This window comes from Lycium barbarum, chromosome 11 (genome assembly GCF_019175385.1).
Source record: "Lycium barbarum isolate Lr01 chromosome 11, ASM1917538v2, whole genome shotgun sequence".
Classification (NCBI taxonomy): domain Eukaryota; kingdom Viridiplantae; phylum Streptophyta; class Magnoliopsida; order Solanales; family Solanaceae; genus Lycium; species Lycium barbarum.
Window position 1 is genome coordinate 106,583,123 of NC_083347.1, and position 24,631 is coordinate 106,607,753.

Consider the following 24,631-nt stretch of genomic DNA (forward strand, 5'->3'; position numbering starts at 1 on the left):
ATAACACAAAATGTGAGATGCGAGACATTGTACTAAAATATTCAACCAAAAAAAAAAAAAGTAATTATATCGCATAAAATAAAATGATCATAACCTAAAAGTACAGTTCATGTTATAATAAGTCCGGCTAATTTATAAGGCATATAGAAAAAAATCATAATCTAAAAGTACTAAGTCATGCTAAAATAAGTACAGCTAATACGTATTAATTACATGACTACATATTAAAGAAAAAAATATTATTAAGTTATATATTTTCACAGTCTAAAGCAATATAAAACTAAAGAATAGATATCCAACATTATTGTCATTCTCAGTGTTATAGAATTGAATTTCTTTTGTTAGCATTAGTATTGATTTGATTTTTATTGAATTTTTATTTGAGCTCCTAACATTTATGGGCTATAAATCTTATTGGACCATTCAAAATTCTAAATCCAAGCTTCAAATAATATGTTGATATAAAACTATGAAAAAATTTATGAAATATTTATAAATTACATTATAAATAAATATTTTTATGTATAAACTATTTTGAAACTTTATACATGTAATGTCGGGTTGGTTTGGTTCGGTTTGACTTTTTTTAGTTAAAACCAAACCAAATCAATGGTGATCGGGTTTTTCTTTTTTAAAACCAAACCAAGTCAAACCAAACCATTAGTCGAGTTTTTTTTCCGGTTTGATTCGGATGGTCGGTTTGGTGCGATTTGTCAATTTACTTTGTACACCCCTAATCTCCGGCACTTACAAGCATCAAGGGCAAACTGAACTAGCTATACATTTCTTCTTCGAAAGGCTCTCATAAATAGGTAAAACATTTCTCAAGGCTCTCCAAATAAAGTCAAGCACCCAGGGACAACTTTTGAGAAAGAAGTTGGGAAATTTTGTTGTGCACAAGTTTAAGGTGTTAGGATTGTAAGCAGTACAGTACAAATTTTTCTTAGAAGATCAGGAAGTGTATTATGCTTGGAAGATATAGCTTCTTCTCGAAGAACACCTTTGAATTACTTCTTCGTCAGATGTCTAACTTTCATTGCATGTTTTTTCCAAAAACTTTTCCAAGATATATCTAAAATCACAAACAAACCCAATAATAAATTCTTGAAAGTTGCATAATAAGTTCGATAAACGTAAAGTGTTATCTATTTGATGTTTGGAAACCATAAAAATAGTGCTATAAATTGAGTTGAGCATAATATATTCTATATGTACTAGATTATTAAATTATATATTTTGTCAACAAAAAGAAATGGTAGAGTGACGTGAAAGGATGGTCGTTGCTATATAAGTTCTCTATGTGACTATGTTTATAATTTATTCTTTAGCATGTTATAATTTGAACGAGATAATATCTCAGATGGTCACTCAACTATGGGTGTTTCACTCAGAAAGTCACTCAATTTTGTTTTCTAACCAGAAAGTCACTCAACTATTGGTGTTTTACTTAGAAAGTCACTCAACTTTATTTTCTAACAAGAAAATCACTCTAACTATTGATGTTTCACTCAAAAAGTCACTCAACTATTGGTGTTTCACCTACAAAGTCACTCGATCTATTTAAGTGATTTTTAATTACATTTGCTTATTTTATTTAAAGTCAAAATTGTAAGAAATAAACAAGTACCCATTTTAATCCTTTTATTGACCCGACCCACTAAAAATTAAATAGCCAAGACTTTTTATTTTACCCTCATTCCCACTAAATATAGTATTAGGTAGTAGTATTAATATTTTATTTACTAGTTATGTCGTTAGTTTTAAATTATTTTGTCATTTATCTTTGTTATTTCTTATTAACAAAAGAATTTATCTAGAAAGATGAGTCTACCGAGATTTGATTTTATAAATTAATTTACATTTATGATCCAATCTAGTAGTTTATTTACCAATTGTGTTGTTACTTTTAAATAATTGAAAGCCATTGAGCTTTGTTATTTCTTATAAATACATGTATTTGATAATCAGAATTTTATAAATTGATCTAAGATTATAATCGAGGTCGGTATTTTATTTACCATATAAATTATTTAAAACTAACGACATACCTAGTAAATAAAATACTACTAGTACTACCTAATACTATATTTAGTGAGAATTACGGTAAAATAAAAGGTCTTAGGCAATATATTTTTAGTGGATCGGGTCAATATATAAAATGATTAAAATGGGTACTTGTTTATTTCTTACAATTTTGGCGTTAAATAAAAATCAACAAAATGTAATTAAAAAATCACTTAAATAGGTTGAGTGACTTTGTAGGCAAAACACCAATAGTTGAGTGACTTTATAGGTGAAACACCAATAGTTGTGACTTTCTGGTTAGAAAACAAAATTGAGTGACTTTTTGAGTGCAACATCAATAGTTGAGTGACTTTCTGAGTGAAACATCAATGTTTGAGTGACTTTTTAGTTATAAAACAAAGTTGAGTGACTTTCTGAGTGAAACACCCATAGTTGAGTGACCATCTGAGATATTATCTCTAATTTAAACGGTCCGGGAAGTTATGCTATTCTGAATGGGAGGGGATCGTAAGGGAAGGGGGGGGGGGGGGGGGGGGGAATACACCATAAAATATAAGTTTTATATATATATACTACTTTAATGATCATCAATTTATGATTATTATAAAAGTTCACTTTTAACTATCTTGGAGGTGTCTTAATTGCATAAATATTTGTACACTGTGGATCAATAAATACAGAATTCAAAACTGATACACCATTATTAGGGACTCAATCATTTGGTTGTCACGATATTCCAAAAATTCTGCTCAATAAACTAAAACTGCACAGTGATTACTATCATGCACCGTTATACGAAAAACATCGGATCTGCTGGTGTTGCTGGCTATCCCTTTTTTTGTAAAAAAAAATTTCTCACTCAATATTTACTATCCGCATGAAGCTCCAATTAATCTGAATTCACGTCGCATAAAGTTCATTTAAGAAAAAAATGCTCCCTAAAAAAAATCATGTTCAGAGGACTCAAAACTAAACATCTGATTCAGAATTAAGAAATAATATCCATCCCACAACCTTTAGTGGTCCCTTGTTCCCTTTATTACTCATTCTTTACAATTAACGACCTGCGCATTTGCTTTGTTTCTTTCCCTCATCACCTATAAAATAAACTATTTCATCACTCGGCAATTATTGTTCAGACCTTTATTGCTTATAAAATATCATATTAAAAAAAAAATGATCTGCAATAGTTCCAAACCAATCTATGGCCCCATTTGAACATGGTTTGAAACCATATTTGGACATGCAATTTGGATATTTTAAGGAGTATTTTCTCTTATAGACATAAAAATCCCACAAGTTGTGAAAACTATCAAAACATTCTCAATTCTTATACAATCTTACCAAATAAGCAAGTCATAGTTCAATAAAAAAGAAAATTTAACATGAATAGTAATGTAACTACTCTTTAATATAATCCTCCCACATGGTACGAACAATTTCTTCACGCCGAGCATGCATTTCTAGATCAGATGATCGAGAAGACGAACCAACATTGTTACTTTGAGATTGGTAAATGATTGATGGGGGCAATTGTGAAAAATATCTACCAATTTATGAGTTTTTTTTTTACAAAATATAAATTTATAGGTTAAATTTTATATTTAAAAAAGTTGAAACTATGATTTCAAACCCCAAATCATGCCTTTTTGGATGATTTGAGGTTTGAACCATGATTTTAAATCATGAGTAAAAATGCATGTCCAAACACTGATTTGAAATTATGGTTTGAAAACGTATGGCCAAACGCTTACTATATTTGGGGCTCAAGACAATAAAGAATAGAGGGGGAGAGAAACTGATCAAAATTCTGTAATAAAGCATTTGATGATGTGGCAAACTTAATTAATTTTAAAATGCAAAGGATTTTTTCAAGATTTTAAAATGCAAATGCAAACTTGACCATTATTATTTGTCCGCATCATATTATAGTATTTATTAGTGCTTCTTTGTGGGACTTTGCTAATCTGATGTGGATCCCGGATTTTCTCTATGTTAGCGGATTCAACAACGCACATGTTCATGATTTTATTATAGTATGTCCTTTTTGTCTTGTGTAATCAATGTAGAATATTTGAAACTGATTTTAAATATAAATTATTTCGTATTTGAATCAATTACAATTAAGAAAGTTTGGAATAATCAATTTATTTATCGTAATAACAGGTTTAAAGATATTTCAGTATTCTTTTAAAAAAAAAAAAGTATACTTATGAATAAAAAAGTTAATAATTTTTTTCAGTTTCAGCACTTCAATTCAAAAGTGTGATTGCGTATTTATAAATGCAATCAATCTAAACGGGCTCTAAACCAGTAGGTTGCAGGCTGCAGCATTTGACTGCATATGAAACACGAGCAAAGTTTGGTATACCAAACTCCAGTCAATTAAGACAAGTTTAACCAAAAAAAAAAAAAAAATAGAAGAGTAAAGAATACAAAAGGTTTGGTATATACAAAGGATTCAATCATGTGGCATTACACGTCGCACGAGGTTCGAGAAATATGCTGAACAACATAAGAAATTGCGTGGCTATCAACATCATACAAAAAATATCAAATTTAGATTTTACTTCCTCTGATTTTTTACACTCCCTCTAGTTTTTTTTACGTTTATTAAGAAAAAAGCAAAATATAAGATATAATTTATTAAATTACTCTTATATTATAAAATAGATTAATTTTTTCTCTTAAATATTGTGCAATTAAGAATATAGTTGAAAATAACTGTCAACTTTAAGCTTAAATTTCTAAAGTGACAATTATTTTGAAATAATTTTTTAAGCTAAAGTAATCTATTAATTTGGGACGGAGAGAGTACTATTAACTTGGATTTGTTTTCTCCAGCATATCTTTTCATTTACAAATTTAAAACTTATTGGTTTGTTTTTATCATCATTTATAAAGTATGATATGTTTATCTTCACCTAAATATTGTATATTGTAAATTAACCTCTGATAACTTTGTCCACACTTTGTCATTATTTAAAAATCATATCTAGGACATGATTTGCAATTGTCAGATGACTGTATCATGGAGCTAGCTAAGGGAATACAATTGTCATTCTCTAATCCTTACAGTGCTTTTTTTTGGAACTTAATTATTGGCATATCATCTGATGTGAAAATGATAAATAATGGCAGAATATATAAAAATCCTTGAATTTGTCAACAACTTTTATTTAGACCTCAACTAAGAGTATAATATGTTGAACACTTGACATATATGCAAAATGTGCCATTCTTTTTGTTGGGATTAACTATTTGGAATTTAAAATTCATTTGCCCCATTAACCTAAATTTACATTGCATAAATTTATTAAGGGGTATACCACTCTCTACTAATATGTTTTCCATTTTAAGACTCAAATCCTAAAACTCCAGTTAAAGATAAAAGAATTTCTATGATTCCATCACACGTCATTGATCATTCCCCATTTTGAACGGGAGTTCTCATGAATGTTGAACTAACTACTAGTCGTTAGTACTTGTTAAGAGTGAATAATTGTTACCCGCAAGACAGACAAAAACAAAATTTAAATATAACGGCCTTAATATTTTTGTTCTATCAATGAATTTATTGTTTTAAAATTATTGGTCCAAAATGTAATATTAACTGAATTTTGGATAATTTGTTTCATATATATCTAAATATCGTGTCCAAAATAATGGTTTAGACTGAATTAGAATCCGTACGTTACTATCTCTTATCACCCACTGCTGCGAGGTATATTCAAGGTCAAATTTCAAGTATGCGAGTTTTTCTTTATAATCTGATTAATTAAAGTGGAGGTGTATTTATTCCTAGCGAAGATGTTTAAATTTCTTTCTCCAAATTAGTGAAGGGAAATCTGTATATCCATCTATATCACTGATTTTTACCCATTCGATTTGCATGATTAAATGCTTAAACCATGGGGGGCTTTGATTTTCTGGGGTCAAGTCAATTAGACAACTAAAATACATCAACCAGTTGCCATTTGGCTTAGAAGTCGGAAAGTATTACTCTATGATGTACATTTTGAACGCTAAAGATGAATAAGATATAGCGCCTGTTTGGATGGAATTATGCCTATAAGCTGTTTCCAGCTTATAAGCTAAAAAAAATAAGTTGGTAGTCTAACTTATTTTTTTTGGCTTATAAGTTGTTTTCAGCTTATAAGCTGCTTTAGATAAGCTAAGTCAAATGGGTCCAATTATTTTTTTGAGCTTATTTTAAGCACAAAATGACTTTAAGCTGACCAGCCAAACACTCAAAAAAACTGAAAACAGCTTATAAGTAACTTATAAGTCAATCCAAACGGGCTCATAGTACTAGTTATTTGGAGATAAAACAATATAAAAGTAAAAATTAAGATAGGTATCACGAAAATAACTTCAATTCATAAATGAGAAAAGTCATAAAAAAATTTGGTAACAAACACCAAAAAATAACTTTCTTACAAGAAATAAATTTTTAAAAATGATTTGATTATACTTAACACATCCATCAACTAGTATCTATCCAAATTTTCAAAAGCCATGGTACGTCTGCTTTAATTGTTCAAAGGCCTTCAAAGATTTGTCCCCTAGTAATTGAAGGGGGAGGCAAACTAGCATGCCTCTAATTTGGTACCAGTCACATTGTTAAGGACTCACGTCAGTATGCTTGGGAACACTCATTATTAAGGACTGACATGTATATTCCACTATCAACGGTTATTGGGGTGGGCACGGTACGATATATATCGATTATCATTCTGAAATTAAAAATTTTGATACCGCAGTTTTAATATTATGATATTTAGTACGGTATTTGATATACATTTTTGAAAAGCTTGGTATTTGGTACGGTATTCGATATTGATAAAGAAATACCGAAATACCGAATATCATACCAAAGTATTCCATATAGTTATATATACAATTCATATATATATATATATATATATATATATATATATATATATATATAATACTAACAAATATATAATTAGTATTAGTACAAACTAATTGTTTAGACGTTGGAATTGTTTGTAGTTTCTTTTAAATATTTTCACATGTATAAGATGTTAGTATGATATAATTGATTGAAATCTTTTTTTTGTACCGAAGTATATACATCTTGGTTGAAATGCCCTTTTTGTGCAATTGATTAACGAAGGGCATTGCTTGTACTTTCTTTTGAATATTTTTATACGTGTAAGGTGTTAGTATAATATAATTGAGACGTTTCTTGAATAGCCGAAGTCTTAATTCTTTATTATAAATTCTTTATTATATGTATATATGTAAGTCGTAGTCGAACAAACTATGGTTATCTAATTACCGTACCGCAAAATACCGAAACCGAACTTAAAAATACTGAACTTTACCGAATTAATTTGGTATGGTAAAAGTATAGTATTTTTAAATACCGAAATTACCGAACCAAAATTTCAAATACCGTACCATACCGTACCATGCCCACCCCTAATTCAACACTTTCTACATTCAGAGTGTTAAGAATAGAAAATATACTATTAAGGAACATTTTTCATTTTAATGGACCTTACAGCGCATATTAAATTAGTTGAAACTCCAGTAAATCCATAATACCAAATGAGAAAGAAAAAAAAAAAAAAAAAGGACTTGGATATTCCACAAAATGTGCTTAAAACAAAAACGCTTTCTCCTCAAAATTCCAGTACCGCTATAGTTAACAATAAAATATTGATTCTTGTTCAGTTTTTTGCCTTAGACGTATACATGTTGAACATGTGTGATGTTATGTTGATATTTCGTGCGAACTAAATATTAATTTTTTTAAAAATGCACATAGATGTAATTTGGATACTAACACGCATCATGAATTCATGATTGAGTTCATATAACATAGTGGAATTTGAATTGACGCCATAGAATATATGAGAAAATTATGCACAAAACTAAGAAGTTGAAGCAACCATTGCCAGAACGAACTGGATATATGGAAGTGAAGTAGAGGGCATTTAGTTGTTTTTCTGACGATTCATTATCCAAGCGGAGACAAAATGGCATGTTTTTGGAGCTAATATCCCAAAATAGGATGTCTTTTTTTTTTATACCAAAATGGGTATTTCGTTGGTTATCCAACGAAATACCCACGAGCAACACTGTTCCGGTCCGGATTATTTGTTGCATTTCGCTACAAGTGTAGCGAAATGTAACAATTTTTTTTTTTTTTTGCATTTCGTTGGTATATGAACGAAATAAGATTTTTTTTTTGTATTTCGTTTATTAAAAAACGAAATATGATTTTTTTTTTTTTGTATTTCGTTTATTAAAAAACGAAATAGGAATTTTTTTTTTGTATTTCGTTTATTAATGAACAAAATAGGATAAAATTTTTTTTCGTATTTCATTTATAAAAAAACGAAATATGATTTTTTTTTATTTCGTTTATATAAAAACGAAATAGGAATATATATATATATATATATATATATATTTGTATTTCGTTTATATGAAAACGAAATAAGAAAATAATTTTTTTTTCGTTTATATAAAAACGAAATAGGAATATATATATATATATATTTGTATTTCATTCATATACCAGTGAAATAGGATAATTTTTTTTTTTTGTATTTCATTTATATAAAAACGAAAAAGGAAAATAATTTATTTTTTTTGTTTATATACCAACGAAATGTTTTGTTCCATTTCGCAGGTATATAACGAAAAACCCCCCTTTTTTTACCATTTTTCTGCTCTCTATATCACTATGGTTTTAATTTTAATTTTTTGTTCATTTCTGTTGGTTCAATCAGTTTCAGACGAGCATTGAATAGTTGTCAAAATAAAATCTTTTACATTTCGTGACTTAATTTGCGAAATTTTTTACTTTTCTCCGTTTATAAATATTATCCTATCTTTACCTATGTTATATCCTTCGTCTTTCAATTTTCTTTTATCCATCTCATATCTTTGAGAAAAGGCCATAAATAGTCCCTTATCTATGGGAGTAGGTCTAAAATGGTCCCTTAACTATATACTTACCAGTTTTAGTCCTTTAACTATCCAAAAACTTATCAAATTTGGTCTCCATCTATTGTTTTATACAAACAGCGTACAAACTCATAAACCTTTGTGAGATTAATCGTTAAACTATTCCTCAGACCTATATTTCTCTCTCCCTGCTTTTTTTCCCTCAAGTTCATTCTTTAACCTCAACTTTTTTCCTTAAGTTCTCTCTCGTGTTTCGTAACTGACGGACTGCGTCGGTTAAAACTGACCCAGTCCGTCAGTTTTGTTAAAAAAAATATATAAAAAAAAACTGATGGTCTCACGTTTTTTTTTTTTTTGGAAAATTAAAGAATGAAATGTAGGAACTTGGAGTCAAACCAGGGTATGTTCCTTGGCATTAAAGGGCTTTACTAATAGACCACTGATATTTTTTGTTCATATACTTACATTAATTTAATTTATACTGTTTTTTCGCTCTAAAAACCGACGGACTCCGTCTCCGTCGATATTTTAATAAAAAATAAAAATAAAAAACCGACGGACTCCATCGGTTTATTTTAGAAAATAATATAACAAATAATTATATTTTTTCGTGCATTTTTGTGCAAAAAATAATCGACGCAGTCCGTCGGTTTTCTTAAACAAAAAAGATTTTAAAAAATTATTGAAAAAATCGACAGAATCTGTTGGTCTTTCCGTCGGTTGTTTCCATCGGTTTTTACCATTTTTTTAGTAGTGTTTGAGAAGAATGGTTACAAAAATTTTGTGCCTGAGTTTGTCTTTTTGAATTTTAGAGACTCGATAGCGACAGCAGTGCCAGAATGCTTTTTTTTTTTTTTTTTAACAAGATGAACTTGAGGAAAAAGAAGCAGGGAGAGAGAAATATAGGTCTGAGGAATGGTTTAATGATTAATCTCACAAAGGTTTATGAGTTTGTACGCTGTTTGTATAAAAATATAGACGGAGACCAAATTTGATAAGTTTTTGGATAGTTAAAGGACTAAAACCGATAAGTGTATAGTTAAGGGATCATTTTAGACCTATTCTCATAGATAAGAGACTATTTATGGCCTTTTCTCTCATATCTTTCATCTATTGTTTTTCTCTTATCCGTTTCATATCCTTCAACTTTTATTTTTTTTCTCATATATTTCATAAAAGATGACGGAAACTCATGTTAAAGTGTATTTATTTTGGGGTGGTGAAGTTGTGTATGAAGCAGGTTCGGTTAGATACAGCCGTGGTCCTGAAATAGGGCAAAGGTTTCCAATTTCCCTAAAATATGATCGTCTGCAACGCGTCTTAAGGAGTAAAATGTTCGTAAATGATCCTGAACTATCGGTGGTTATAATCAGACGATGTCCAAGTTCATTTACAGCCGATGGTTCAACAAAAAAAAATTATAATTTCCTATTTCGTTGGAATATAAACGAAATGCAAAAAAAAAAAAAATCCTATTTAGTTTTTATATAAACGAAATAAAAAAAAATTTATAATTTTCTATTTCGTTGGAATATAAATGAAATGCAAAAATAAAAATAAAAAATTATCCTATTTCGTTCATATACCAACGAAATACCAAAAAAAAAAAAATTATATTTTCCTATTTCGTTTTTATATAAACGAAATAAAAAAAATATTTTCTTATTTCGTTTTTTTATAAACGAAATACAAAAAAAAATAAAAAATTTATCCTATTTCGTTCGTTAATAAACTTAATACAAAAAAAAAATCCTATTTCGTTTTTTAATAAACGAAATACAAAAAACAAAATCCTATTTCGTTCATATACCAACGAAATGCAATATATATATTTGTTACATTTCGCTACACTTGTAGCGAAATGCAACAAATAATCCGGACCGGAACAGTGTTGCTCGTGGGTATTTCATTGGATAACCAACGAAATACCCATTTTGGTATATATATAAAAAAAGACATCCTATTTTGGGGTATTAGCTCCAAAAGCATGCCATTTTGGCTCCGGACTCTATTTGGATTGCGCTTGCAAGTTTCCATTTGGAAAATTGACGTTTTGCTACAAGTACTACATAATATTGGCATATTTTAACCCAAAACGTGGTAGCATATTTTAGGCCTAAAAAAAATTAACACTAAGTAGCCAATTAAGTAAAGAGGCATCTTAATAATTGGGATGCAATTGTTGTTTTCCTTATCTAACGTGTACTTATATATCTAAAGAATAGTATCTAATTTTAAATCAGTAAATTCGGAGAGTTGCGTTTGTGGCACAATATCAAATCCTTCATATTCTCTAAACTCTATGCAACGAAATTTGTGGGTCCGTAGAAAAGTGAAGCGCAAAGTTCTTCATCTCATTCAATGCTCATCAGTCAATGTGCAAAACACTGAAGATCAAAAGAAAAATATGGCATCATTATCTATTTTGATTCAGCATAGCAGAGAATGGGATAGTAACAACGGGTTTGTGGATTATACCATGGAAGTCGTTGCTATTATTACAGATATTGATTTTAATGGTTTGTTCATATAATTTCTACTCATCAAGATGTGAATACCGCCGTCAATTCCCTAATAATCCGGTATAAAATTGATGAGAGTTTAATGCCTCTGTTGATACGCAATAATATGGGATTGCACTATACATCAAGTTGAAGAAAGAAATGACAATTTCAAATATTATCCTTTGTGTATAACTTGGCGGGCTAGTGATGTATATTGTATTCTTCCGATTAATCATGTGGGGACTGGGGCTGATAGTATCCGAATTGATGGTAGTCATGGAATAAGTAGTGTCACTCTCCCTTCGCTTGAACTATGTTAGCAACACATATTGCAACATCTGGATTGACATTGGAACAACACTTGTATATCCAGATCTTTAGAGCCAGGAGTAACCCACCAAATCTATGAAAAGTTTTGACATGAAACATTTTTTCCCTAATAGATTTCATCAACTCTCTGAAAACAAATTCTCCCCTTGGAAAAGTCTTATATTCTCCGCTCTCAACTAAGTAAAATTATCTATCGCTTATGAAAATTCTTTTGCTGACTGCAGATAATAGGAAGGTGTAAGTAAAGTAGAGAAGGACAATCTTTACAGCATCTTCATATGAATCTTACCTTTTCTTGGAAAAACATATTACAGGGTCTTTCTTATCTACTTTGATTTTGCCGGGAAAATATGTGTGCTTTAGCCTATTTGAATCCTTTGAAAAATCTTCACCATCAACCTCTCCAGTACATTGCAAGCCAGTTATTAGGCAATTTTTTTTTTTATCCAAAACACAATTCGTTTCCATGTATTTCGCCATACAAAATGTCATTCCAGTCGTGAAGCAGTTTCCTTCTCATTAGGTAAGTTATCAATTGGTTCTGGACTTGGACTTATGGCATATGAAGAAACTACCCAAAAAATATTTGACCAACATGTTAAGATGAACGTCATTAAGTGTTGATTTTGATGAATTCACAACCCTACATTTACGTTGGAGCTAGAGCGAGAACTTGAGAATTTTTCATTCTTTGGGACATAATAACCCCACTCCTGCATAATGAAATCCAAATTCAGCTTCAATAGAGATTTTTATGTAAACAATCAATTCTATCTAAATCATAAGATGTATACAATATGTCTATGCAAACCCAATTAAAATCAAACAAAAAAAACAACTGAATTCAACAAACGAACATGTGTATACAAAACACAGATGCTATAAAATCCAACATGTGTATACAATACGTCTATACAACTAGATGATTTGTATACAATATATGTATACAAAACACAGATGCAATAAAAATTAACAAACCAAACATATGTATACATTAGGTGACTATAATAAACTGAATAAACCAAAAGGTGTAATACAACTGCAATAAAAACAACAAACCAAACATGTGTATACATTAGGTGTATGCAACTCAAATTACATACATGATCCAACACACAAAGTTGACAAATAAAAGGTATACTAAATAAATAAATACCTCCAATTGGCGATTTGCTAGTTCATCTCCCCTTTTCTGTTTAGCCTTTCCCTTCACAGGTTTTAAACCCTCATTTTCGTCCTTGTCACTTCCTCGACACTTCCTCTTTTTTCGAATTAACAGTGTATACGGCAATTTGTTTACCCTTTTCTTGTACTTTGGAAATGTCAATCCTATTTTTACGTTCATGTTCATACCTTGATGAACTTGCATGTGTATAATTCGAAACCTGTTGACACCTAACTTTTGACCTCCCATAATTTATTTTAATCACTCAGAGTCCTTGAAATAAAATGAGATATGCACTTTGAAGGGTTTAAATGATTTTTATACAAATTGTTCAAGTCCATATTTTACCCCTTTAAATTGGTAAAAAGATTTTTATGACATAATAAAATTATTTAGAAATTAATTGGGTATTTGTTGGATTTAATCAAAAGAAAAAAAGGGCATTTTGTTGAAAAAATAATAATCACTTATTTGATTGTATAAATTGTCAAAAATCAAAATTAGCAAATACTTTATTCCCTTTAATCCAAGGAGTTTGAGTAATTTAAACAATTAACCATTTCACTCCTCAATCTTTAATTTTTTATAATTGTGTAATTTGTCAAAACTATTTATAAATGTTTTAATTAGTCAATTAAGTGGTCCTTATTGCAAATTGATGTTTAATTATTTTAATTATTTTGGTTATGGCCACAATTAATTCAACCAATTCATGGTTTAGGGAAATTGGGGTCATTTTTGCAAAATTAGCCTCTTAATGGCCTTAATTGAAATAACCGGATTCATTGGTCCAAATTAATTAAGGTCATTAATGCAATTTAATTTTAAAATTTGCTAATTAGGCCAAATATGGCCATAATTGAAATAATCAGTGGGATTAGAATCAGTTAGGACCATATTCACAAAAATTAAGCCCATTAACACAGTTGGCCACTTTTAAATTATTTAAATAGAATAACTACGTCCTAATTTGCTTATAATTAAAATATTATGACCAATAATCAATATTTTAATTTTTGTTCGTTTATTAAATTACCTACTTTACTCTATACGCGTAAATACAACTGGTATACATAAATATACACACATGATATACATAGGGGAAAAGGGCCATATTCATTTTATTTAAAATCGGACTAGGCCCAGTCCACCTAATGGACCAGACCCGGCCCAAAACGCGCAGATAAGGAAGGGAGTAATACTCCCTCATCCCATTTTCATTTTTTTTATTAGCCACGGGTGTCCGAGTCTCTTTGAGCCCCAACTAATCCCGTGGGTGCACAGGCCCTCGGCAAGGAGTTTCCCGCAAGTGCACCACGGTTAATTCAGGGTTTCCCCAGTCCGATGGCCCTCAGAAATTGTTTGCACCCAGTGGGTTTCGAACTTGAGACCTTGAAAGGGAGCACCCCAAGGCTCAAGTCAATTGCCACCAGGCCAACCCCTGAGGGTTCCCTCATCCCATTTTCATTTTTTCTCACACAAACGCAGCCTTATACTCCCTCTCTCTCATCCTTTTCCCTTTTTCTCTAAAACCCTAAGGCGCCGCCCCTTGTCTTTCTCTCTCTCATGTCAGATATGACAAAAATGCAGACCCCTCAGACTTTTGACAGTCTTTACATGATCAAAAGAGTGAAACAATTAATGTTTCAACATGATTTCACTCAAAAATCGTCCCAAACACGATAATAGATCCCTCATTTTACTCTTTTCTTTAGATTTTGAGTCAACCCTGCGATTTTCTGTTGCTTTAAGGTTGTATTGTTTTATTGTTTTCGCGATTTCTTATTGGCCCTTAGATGTTGGCTCAGATCGACCCAAGATGGATCAGATCTGACCGCATACATTGGTTGTCTTTAGATCAGGATCGTTAATTTCATGTATTGAATGTTTAGTTCAGAAAATAAGGTTTGTACCACATCGGTAATTTTAGTCTTTGGATGAATTTTGGGGTTCTATAAAATAGAACCCCACCCTCACCATGAAAGGGGAAAAAAAGTTGAGTCAAGAAGCTAGAAAATTCAATTTTTAAAGCTTCTCAGTAAAATTTTAAGACTTTGACCTTAAGAGTTGGAGTTTTTCTCAGTTCAAAAATTATTTTCTTTGCTTGTATTATATTTTGTGTGGCTGAGTTTCGAGATTTGAAGCATAAGGGTCCAAGGTCCATTATTTTCTTGGCTGCACGTATAAAAGGTAATTCCTAATTCATTTTGTTTCCTTTACTTAGATTTTGCCTAGTCTAATGGTGTTGTATTAGTTAATCTGCTTGGGTCTTAATGTTTGCTAATGCTGGTTCATGTTATTAAGAGCTGTCCCATCTAGTTGTGTGTTTAGTTTATGATTCACATTAAGAAAAATGGTGTAGCTAGCTTGAATACCAGGTTGAAACCTACTTAACATAGGCTGATTAGTCTTCATAGTGGTTTGTTTACTTATGTGATTTCAATGCTTCTATTTTAGCTGAGAAATAGTGTGGTTAATATATCTTGAACATGTTTTTCCATCTTAATGACCTCACTCTCACAGAATAAGATAAAAATCAGGACTAGTTAATAGTTTTTTTCTCAACTAATATACAATTGGAAATGGGATCTGGTTCAGTTTGGCTTTTGGGTTGGTAAACTAATAATTGAAACATCTGTGATCATGGTTTCACCTAGTCCAAGCCAGAATGTGTGCCAAACTGCTTATGTCTTTAGCAAATCTTAAAACTAATTTGATTAAAGACCTGAATATGAACCTGTTTTGATTTGATTAAGTGCTTCAATCTCTTGTCTGAACTTGTGTGACTTAAACATGTGGTGTTTACAAACTTGTCTTGGTGTAACTCACATTACAAGTCTTATATATTGAAACTAGTCTATCTCTAAGTCCTAAAGGGTTTGGTGGAACTGGAAAAGAAAAAGGGTAAACCTTTAAGACCAAGTCATATTTGAAGTTGATTAAGATAAATCTAATTAGTTTTGCCAGCTAGCAAGGTGGTTGTTAGTTCTTAACCTGATTAGTGGCTGCTTTGGGGAGTGAAAGATGTAAAAAAAATGGGAGAAAAAGTAGTTGTCAAGAATCTGAAAATTTGTTCTGTTGCCTTTAATCTCTTTGTTTTTTCCCCCAGCCCCATTATGTGTCCTATCTAATTGGTGAAGCAATTTGTGTTATGAAAGTAAGCTGGTGTGCTATAAGTTCTTGCATCTGCATTCATATTTCTTCATGGATTGACCCTGGTTTAATAGGTGACCTTAAGTGTCCAATTTAACAAATTTAAAGTAGTATGAGAATGGTGAAATGAAGTAGGTTTGGTCATGTTTTGTTAAGTCCTGAATAGCTTAGGGATTGAGGTTTGCATTTAAAACATGAGACCTGTTTTTTTCTTTGTACATGGATGAGGAACATGATCTGATAATAACTGTTGATCACACTGTCTGCTTAGGCCTAAAAATGAGGATAAACATCTAGGATCCTGTAAGTAGTGTTAGAGTAAAAAGAAGAAGGTAAAACAGGATTGTAGTTGAAACCTTGAGGAAATTGGCTTTATAATCTAAGCTATCCAGCCCCTTTAGCATTGCTTAAGGATGAGAGAAGAGGACCATGAGTGTAGATATGTAAGTTAAAACCACTTGACAAATGGGGAAGTCTTTTTAAAGACACCTTAGGAGAAGATTGAGAAAGGGTTAGGTCTCACTTGATCCACAGTATCTTTCTTCCCAAATAAAAGATTGTCATGGCATATCTCACAAGTCTATGGGCTGTAACTTGCTATGTTTGCACACTTGGTGGACTTTTTCCATTTTGTTGAGTTAAATGGGTCCTAAAAAATGAACTTCCTTTGCACTAATGGTTGTTTACTTAGATCACTAAACCTGGTCATAATGTTTGATGTTTGGATTCAAATGAACTTGCTGACCTACTCAAGGATGCTTTAGGGATTAGTTGACTAGACTAGATAATACACAATAGTTTGAAGATTGCAGGTATTGCTTAAAATTGAAAAGAGAAAAAGACTTCAAGTAGGTATATGTTTATTGATTGCTGAAAAATAAGTCAAAAATGTTTTATTTGGACAATATAATAAGGCGTGAGGACCCTGTAATATCTAGTTGGACTTGGTTTAGAGTTAAAATCTACATGGGATTCTGTGCATTGGGTTGGTTTCATCTGTGTTTGAAAAATGGTTTTTCTTAAAACACTAGAATATTAAAAAGGGAAAAGAGGAGTAGCTTATATTAATTTAGGTTGGCAGCATGATGACATGGGAATACACTTGACTCTTTCTTTATGGTACTCCAGATAATGTATCATGTCTTAAACTTCTGAGATGTATTCTTGAGCTTGCTAGTCCAAACCCAGTTAGAGGATAATAAATGAACTTGGCCCTGTTTGAATAAGTGTACTGTCCCTTAGTGCAACATTAAACACCAGCCAAGGGTATAATAACAACAAGTGAACTTTGAAATGATCCCCGATGAATTATGAATACTGTTCAGCTAAAAAATGAGAAAGTTAAGAGTAGACCACTAATTGTGAATATGTTTAAATCATGTGCATCTTCTTATGGGATTAACCTGTTTCTTTCTACAATGGAATAGGATTAGGGGAGAAGGTCTAAAAGGGATTTCCAAAATTCTGAACTTTAAAAATATTGAATCTTCTGTGTATCCTTGGGGCTGTTGGTCTTTCTATTTGCTTAAAGTGTGTGTGAAAATGCAGTTGCTATACTTAAAACTGCATACCTTACATAGAATCACTAGGACTCAAAATCTCTTGGTATTGCGTACAACTGACCTTGCATGTATTGTAGTTGTTTTGTCTTGACCTTTAACTAAATGATCTTGAGGGCAATGCAGCATCCCACTTGTGCTCATTAAGCTAGCAAAGCCATGACCCTTCCTATATTTCCTTGGCATAATCAGATCTGCCTGTGCTCCGTGTCTGTTGATGTCATAGTAATTAGAGATCAGTTGCTTACTTTGTGTGCTGCTTATTGGCAAATGATTGTTTCAATTAGAGGACTTTGATTCACCTGCTTAAGTTTGTCCATATCATGTCTACTAGAGTTACAGACCTTGTTCTCTTGTACATTTCCTGCATCATGTGTGAGAATCATCCAGGCTTAAAATAGGACATATAAAGGTTGTGTGAAAACTTGCTTTGGCTGTGCCTAGGACACTTTTCCTTGTTGGGGGCTTCATATGAATAACTCTATATGCCTTCTGTGAATGTCAAATCTGTTGCTCATCTCTGTTATATTGTACCAGCGCTAAGGCTTGCTTACCCTGTGCGAGTATGAGTGTGGGGACCACTATAATCTTGTCCATGACATCATCATTTTAGGGGTATGAAAAATGCCCTTAAAGTACTTAAATTTACAAAAATGTGTGAACATTTACAAGTTATAAAACTTAAATTAGGGGTAAAAAGAGACATAATAAAATCATGTGAGGACTACAAAAATGGGATTCTCCCTTATATATAGTAGTAAATTGATGTTGAGCCACTTGAATCTCCCAGAGGGCCAAGCAACTAAAGCGGGGGCTTTAGGCCCCAGAATTTTGGGGGGACCATTTTTTTTCATCCGGTGTTTGATACATGTATTGAATTTTCCAATTAATTCGATTTCGAGACACACAAGGCTGGTTAAAGAGGGAAGCACTCCCGAGCAAGATTTTTTTTGTTACGTGGCTCGAACCCAAAGCCTCTAGTTAAGGGAGGATGAGGCCTAATTTTTACCTACAATAGACTTATAGGTTTGAAAAATATTGAGCAGAGAAATAAGGCCTTCCGTTAAAGCTGGCTTTAGGCTCCCGATCTTATTGAGCCGCTCCTGAGATTCTCCCATCACCTTTGAGTATGGTGAACATATAGAATTCAGTTTACAATAAACAAAATGTTACATTAGCCAAAACAATAAACAAACGCTACTTAATTTATAAATATGGAGAGATAAAAGATACATGAGAACTAAATTACCAAATGAAACCAGCAAAATGATGCATAAGAAAGCCAAATTGATTGATATCTTGGCCATTCGTGATTGCTTTGAACTTCAGCTTTGCAACTTAATTAGGAGCTTGTGTTTGCTAGAGATAAATCATTTGAGTATATATAATGTGAGGACTTGATATTCTCAATTTAAATACAAGGTATATAATCACATTAATTGTTTCATTAGTGTTGGCAAGTTCTTAACTATGGTAGATTTGCATTTTTTGGTAACGAACTAAATAAACACAATACATTAAAAAATACGGTCCTAATAATAAAGGTTATATATCTTGAAAAAATATTCATGGATGTGTCATATTACATTTATAATGATCCATAATTAGATTATTAATCGGGAGGAAATGCGATGTTCGTCATCAATACGCTCTGATTGATGTATTTTAACTAACAGATACTAACAACTTAAATGACATTATTATGAAATCAATAGGAGTATCAAATGACTTTATACTAATATAATATAATGATAATAATAACACTGATTTTACTCTTGATCAGCAACTTGGCATATATTTTTTTTTTTAATTAAAGTCCACTAGGCTTTTGGCCTAGGGCTAATTTTATAAATTTTATCAAAAAATACAGAAGTCTGTACAACTGTAGCTCAAAAAGCTAATGCAAAAATACAAAATTTAAACTAATGATCAAATTAAGACTTATAACTTGTCTTAATTTGATATTACAAATTGTTAAAAAATTACTAATATAATGAAATTTGAAATAATTGCTCCATAAAGAACTTCTGTTTCTATATCTCACATGCTCTATATTTGGCCCTCTATATGCACCAAGGCAGTACATTTTCTAACTAGCGATCAGTTCTCAGTAGGATGAGCATCCCGGGGTGCTAATACCACCAACTAAGAAACAACCACTAAATAGAAACTGTATGCCCATGTATACTCAAGAGGTCTGTTGTGTTCCATGTGCTCAATCATTAAGACCAGTAATTCCACTTCATGTCATTTGTCAAAAGTGCCTCCAACCAGTTGCAATTTATGCTGGTAAAACTTCTCAACATCCTGATTACACTGTGTTTCGCTGCTTGTTGGTATTCCTTCGATGTGGTTGTTCTGTGGTACCTGTTGAATTAAAAATTCTCCATTTATGTTAGTTTGTGTACTTGCAACCATTAGCAAACAGTTAGTGTAAAACAAATCCTTCACATTCTCCTCCCAAAGGATTTGAGTGTGAGGACCTCTTTTTCTCCCACCTTCCCCCTATCTTCAGTCTCCTTAACATGATCTAATTCTTAGATAGGGCAGCTGTAATTTGTCACTGTTCACAATTCTTTTACAGTGGCTCTCCATGTCATGAAAGGAATTGAATTGTATGTCCCCTGTGTCCAAAGCTAAATTAGCCAAGTGATCTGCTAATTTGTTTCCTTCCCTATAAATATGCTCTATCACCACCATTTTTTCCTCACTTATTCTCCAAATTTCTTCCACCATAGTAATGATTTGCCAGGGAATTTCCCATGTCCTTTGAATAGAGTTCTTCAACAAAAGTGAATATGTCTCTATCCTTATTTGATCCCATTGACTGTCTTTTAAATACCTGAGAGCCTGTAAAATGGCTAGGGCCTCTGCCTCAGTGTTAGTGCTTTGAAGATCCTCTATTTCTCTGGCCTGTGCTTGTATCACATCTCCCCTTTCATCCCTTACACAAAAGGCCCATGAACTCCTACCCGGGTTTCCTCTTGAGGCTCCATCAGTATTGACTTTTATCCATCCAATATCTAGAGTTCTCCAAGTCACTGGTGTTACTCTAATCTTTGGAGAATATCTCTGTAATGCCTCAACAATCACACTCCAATTATATGGTGCATACCTAAAATTTCTCCTTCTCACCTTCATGAATTGAATCAAAGTATGCATCACCTGGTAAATGAGTTTTGTGATTGACACCTTCCCTTCATGTCTCATAGTGTTTCTCCTCTTCCAGAGTTCCCAAATAATAATAGCAGGGACAGCTTGGTTGATGCATTTGACATGTAGTCTACTAGGCATATCCCACCATCTGTTAATTATTTGGGTAACTTGCAGATTCTCAATATTTATTCCCACTGGTCCACAAAAATACTTCCAGATGGCTTGAGCTGTTGGTGAGTGTAAAACGACATGGGAGGTATCTTCCACTTCTGGATGTTGACAACAGTAGCATCTGGAAGGGAATTGGTGTCCCCATTTCTTCAACTTATCATCCAGTGGTAGCTTGAACTTCCAAAATCTCCAAATAAAAAAAGATATCTTTATTGGTAGTCCTTTAATCCACATCTGCTTATACAAATTACTGGGGTCTTTTCTTTGTCTGAGCAATTGAAATGCAGACCCAACTGTGAATTTCCCCCTCGAATCTAATTTCCAGAAAGCCTTATCTGTTTGGCCATTTTCATTTGGTGGATTAATGTGCTGCACAATATGGTCTGCTAGATCCTCAGGAAGGATTCTTCTTAGAAATTGTTCATCCCATTGCCCCACTTCTGCAGTTTCTTTTACAAGGATGATTGTGGGATCACACTCAAAATCTGGTGGAGTAATATAGTATAGGGCTCCCAGTCCTGTCCAATTATCAAACCAAAAATAAGAATTACCTTGTTGAAGCTTCCACCATATCTCATGTTCCATCTCATCTCGGTATTTAATCATCTTCTTCCACACATAAGTACTTGATCCGCTAGGGGCTATCACAGCATGAAACTTCTTTAAGTACTTATTACTAATGAAAGTTCTCCATAAGGATTGTTTGGTTCTCATGTTCCACCACAGTTTAGCAAAGAGGGCTTTAGATATATCTTGTAGGCTTCTGAATCCCATGCCACCTTCTTCTTGTGGGTGACATAAGGTTGTCCAAGTTGCCCAGTGATTACTTGAATTTCCCACAGAGTTGCTCCAAAAGAACTTACCAAACAATCTATGAATCTGAGCGAGTATAGCACTAGGAGGGTCACAAGCGGATAGTAGGTGTATAGGCATGCTCTGTAAAACATGTTTAATCAGTTTTGTCCTTCCTTCAATAGATAGCAGCTTACCAGTCCATGAGCTCAGTCTATTCTGAATCTTTTCTATTATCTCCTTGTAGTGAATGTTCCTTCTTCTCCCATAGTAAATTGGTACACCCAAATATGTGAATGGAAAATCTTTTTTAGGAATCTGAGTGACAGAAAATACCAGCTCCTTAATGTTATGAGATGTCAAATGATGCATATAAACAACACTTTTCTGCTTGTTGATCTTCTGACCACTCGCCTTCTCATAATTACTCAAAGTCTTCATCACTAATCTCATAGACTGTTCATTAGCAGAGGTGAAAATGATAGTATCATCTGCATATGCCAAATGATTGACATATGGACTCCATTTTGGCATCCCATATTCCTTGTACTCATCCTCAGTATGCAGTGCATTGAGAGCCCTAGACAAACATTCTGCAGCCAAAATGAATAAAGTAGGGGACAGTGGATCTCCTTGCTTTACTCCTCTAGATGATTTGAAAAATCCATGAGGTTGCCCATTAATCAAAATGGAATACCAATTATTTGAGATAACTCTAAACATCAGATCAATAGTAAATTCACCGAACCCCATTCTCCTCAGGACTTTAGTTAGAAATAACCATGATACCCTGTCATAAGCCTTTTCCATGTCAAGCTTAATGACAATATTTGCAGGCTTTTTTCTAATCCTAATATCATGTACAATTTCCTGAGCCAACAGAATGTTTTCTACAATACTCCTGCCTTTAACAAATCCTGATTGCTGAGGTGAAATGATTTCAGGCAGTAGATATATCAGTCTTTCATGAATGATTGTTGAGATAACTTTGCTAGTGATGTTACTCAAGCTGATTGACCTCATATTAGAAAATGTATTAATTTCTTTCTTCTTTGGTATCAAAACCAAATTGGTACAAGTTACATACCTTGGGAGTTCATGCCCACAGAAGAATGATCTCACCATGGTCACCAAGTCCTTTGCAATAATTTCCCAACAAGCTTGGAAAAATCTCCCTGTGAAACCATCAGGACCCCCTGCACTGTCTCCATTTAAACCAAAAACTGCTCTTTTCACCTCTGCTTCATCTGGCATTTCATAGAGTTGTTGATTTTGTTCTTCTGTAACCATTTTAGGAATCTTATCAAGCATAGAGAATCTGTAGGGATATTTTCCTCTTTGAATTGGTCTGAGAAAAATCTGATTGCTTCCTCCGCAATCTCCTCTTCAGTGTCATGCCATGTACCTGTATGATCTTGAATTCTCTGTAACTGTAGCTTTCTTCTCTTTCCATTGACATGAGCATGAAAGAATTTTTTGTTCCTATCTCCATCTTGAAACCACTGCATCCCTGCTTTTTGTCTCCAAAATTTTTCTTCAATAGCATAAAACCTGATCAGATTAGCTTGTACCCTTTGTAGCCTTTCCCTGTTAAGCCTTGTAGGATTCTGTTCAAATTCCTGCTCATGCACCTGCATCACTTCCTCCAGAGTTGCAATTTGCTTGAAGATATCACCATAAGTGTCCCTACTCCACTTAGAGAGAGCCCTTCCCACCTTTTTTAACTTATTATGAAAGTTAAAGAAGGGGTCTGAGCCATAAGATTCCACCTAATTTTCTTTGATTACATCTAGAAAAGATTCATGCTCCACCCAAAAATTAAGAAACCTGAAAGATTTCCTAATTGGTCTACTATCTGCTCTCATATTTACCAGCAAAGGGGAGTGGTCAGAACCTTGTTTAATGAGATGCTCTACCTCCAAATTAGGAAAACAATTCTGCAGAGCCTGATTTCCCAAACATCTGTCCAGTCTTTTAAATATACAAGCCTCATCAGATCTCCCATTCCACCATGTGAACATACTTCCAGTAAAACCAAGATCCATCAGTTGGCAAATGTCTATACATTGTCTAAAATCCTCTGTTTCTGCAAACTGTACAGGAAGACCCCCAAATTTTTCAATGTCATCTGTAATGACATTAAAATCCCCACCCACAAGCCATGGGATGGTGATGTGTGAAGACATGTCATATAGATCCTCCCATAGAGTTATTCTCCCACTTCAATCAGTACTTGCATAAACAACTGTAAGCACCAACTCTTGCCCATCACCCAAATGAGTGAATCTACAGGATAACAGTTGTTCTGTATCTCTTATTATTTCTACTTGAATTTCTGCATCCACAAAAATCCAAATCTTCCCATTCACATTATGCCATGATGTCCCCATATTTAACCACAATTTGTACATGTCAATATGTCTAACATGCTGGAAAGGCTCTAGTAAGGCAACATAATTAAAATGTTTCTGTCTATGCAATAGTACTACCCTCTCAAAGGCCTGTTGAGTGTTTACAGACCTTATATTCCATATTAATGAGCTATTCATTGAGAAATTCCTTTAGAACATGCCATCCTTGTTTGTACTCCTCCCATTGTCTTGGGAGGAACACTTTTATCTCTTGCCTTGTGACCCTTTTTAGTTTTTGTCAAGTGTTTAGGGGAAATATCTCCTTTATTGTTGCCCTCCATTAAATCAGAACTAATGGTTTCACCTGCTTCCTCCTCTCCAATATCTATTTTATTCTGATTCACTTCTTCTTGTGCTGTGTTTTCATGATCTTTGGCTACCAGTTGATACTTATGATTTCCTGAAATTGCCTGCTTTTCT

At 32.7% G+C, this 24,631-nt stretch overlaps 1 protein-coding gene across 1 annotated transcript; it reads right to left on the minus strand.

Moving 5' to 3' along the window:
• Window positions 1–17,850: 17,850 nt before the first annotated feature.
• LOC132620077 (uncharacterized) lies at window positions 17,851–24,190 on the minus strand. Its single transcript, XM_060334794.1, has 12 exons — window positions 24,034–24,190; window positions 23,672–23,928; window positions 23,206–23,515; window positions 22,923–23,080; window positions 22,590–22,724; window positions 21,560–22,118; window positions 21,006–21,493; window positions 20,524–20,753; window positions 18,915–18,921; window positions 18,691–18,802; window positions 17,984–18,045; window positions 17,851–17,892 (listed from the first exon to the last, which is right to left on the minus strand). Exons 1-12 carry the CDS (start codon window positions 24,188–24,190, stop codon window positions 17,851–17,853), a joined length of 2,517 nt encoding a protein of 838 aa, XP_060190777.1.
• Window positions 24,191–24,631: the final 441 nt, after the last annotated feature.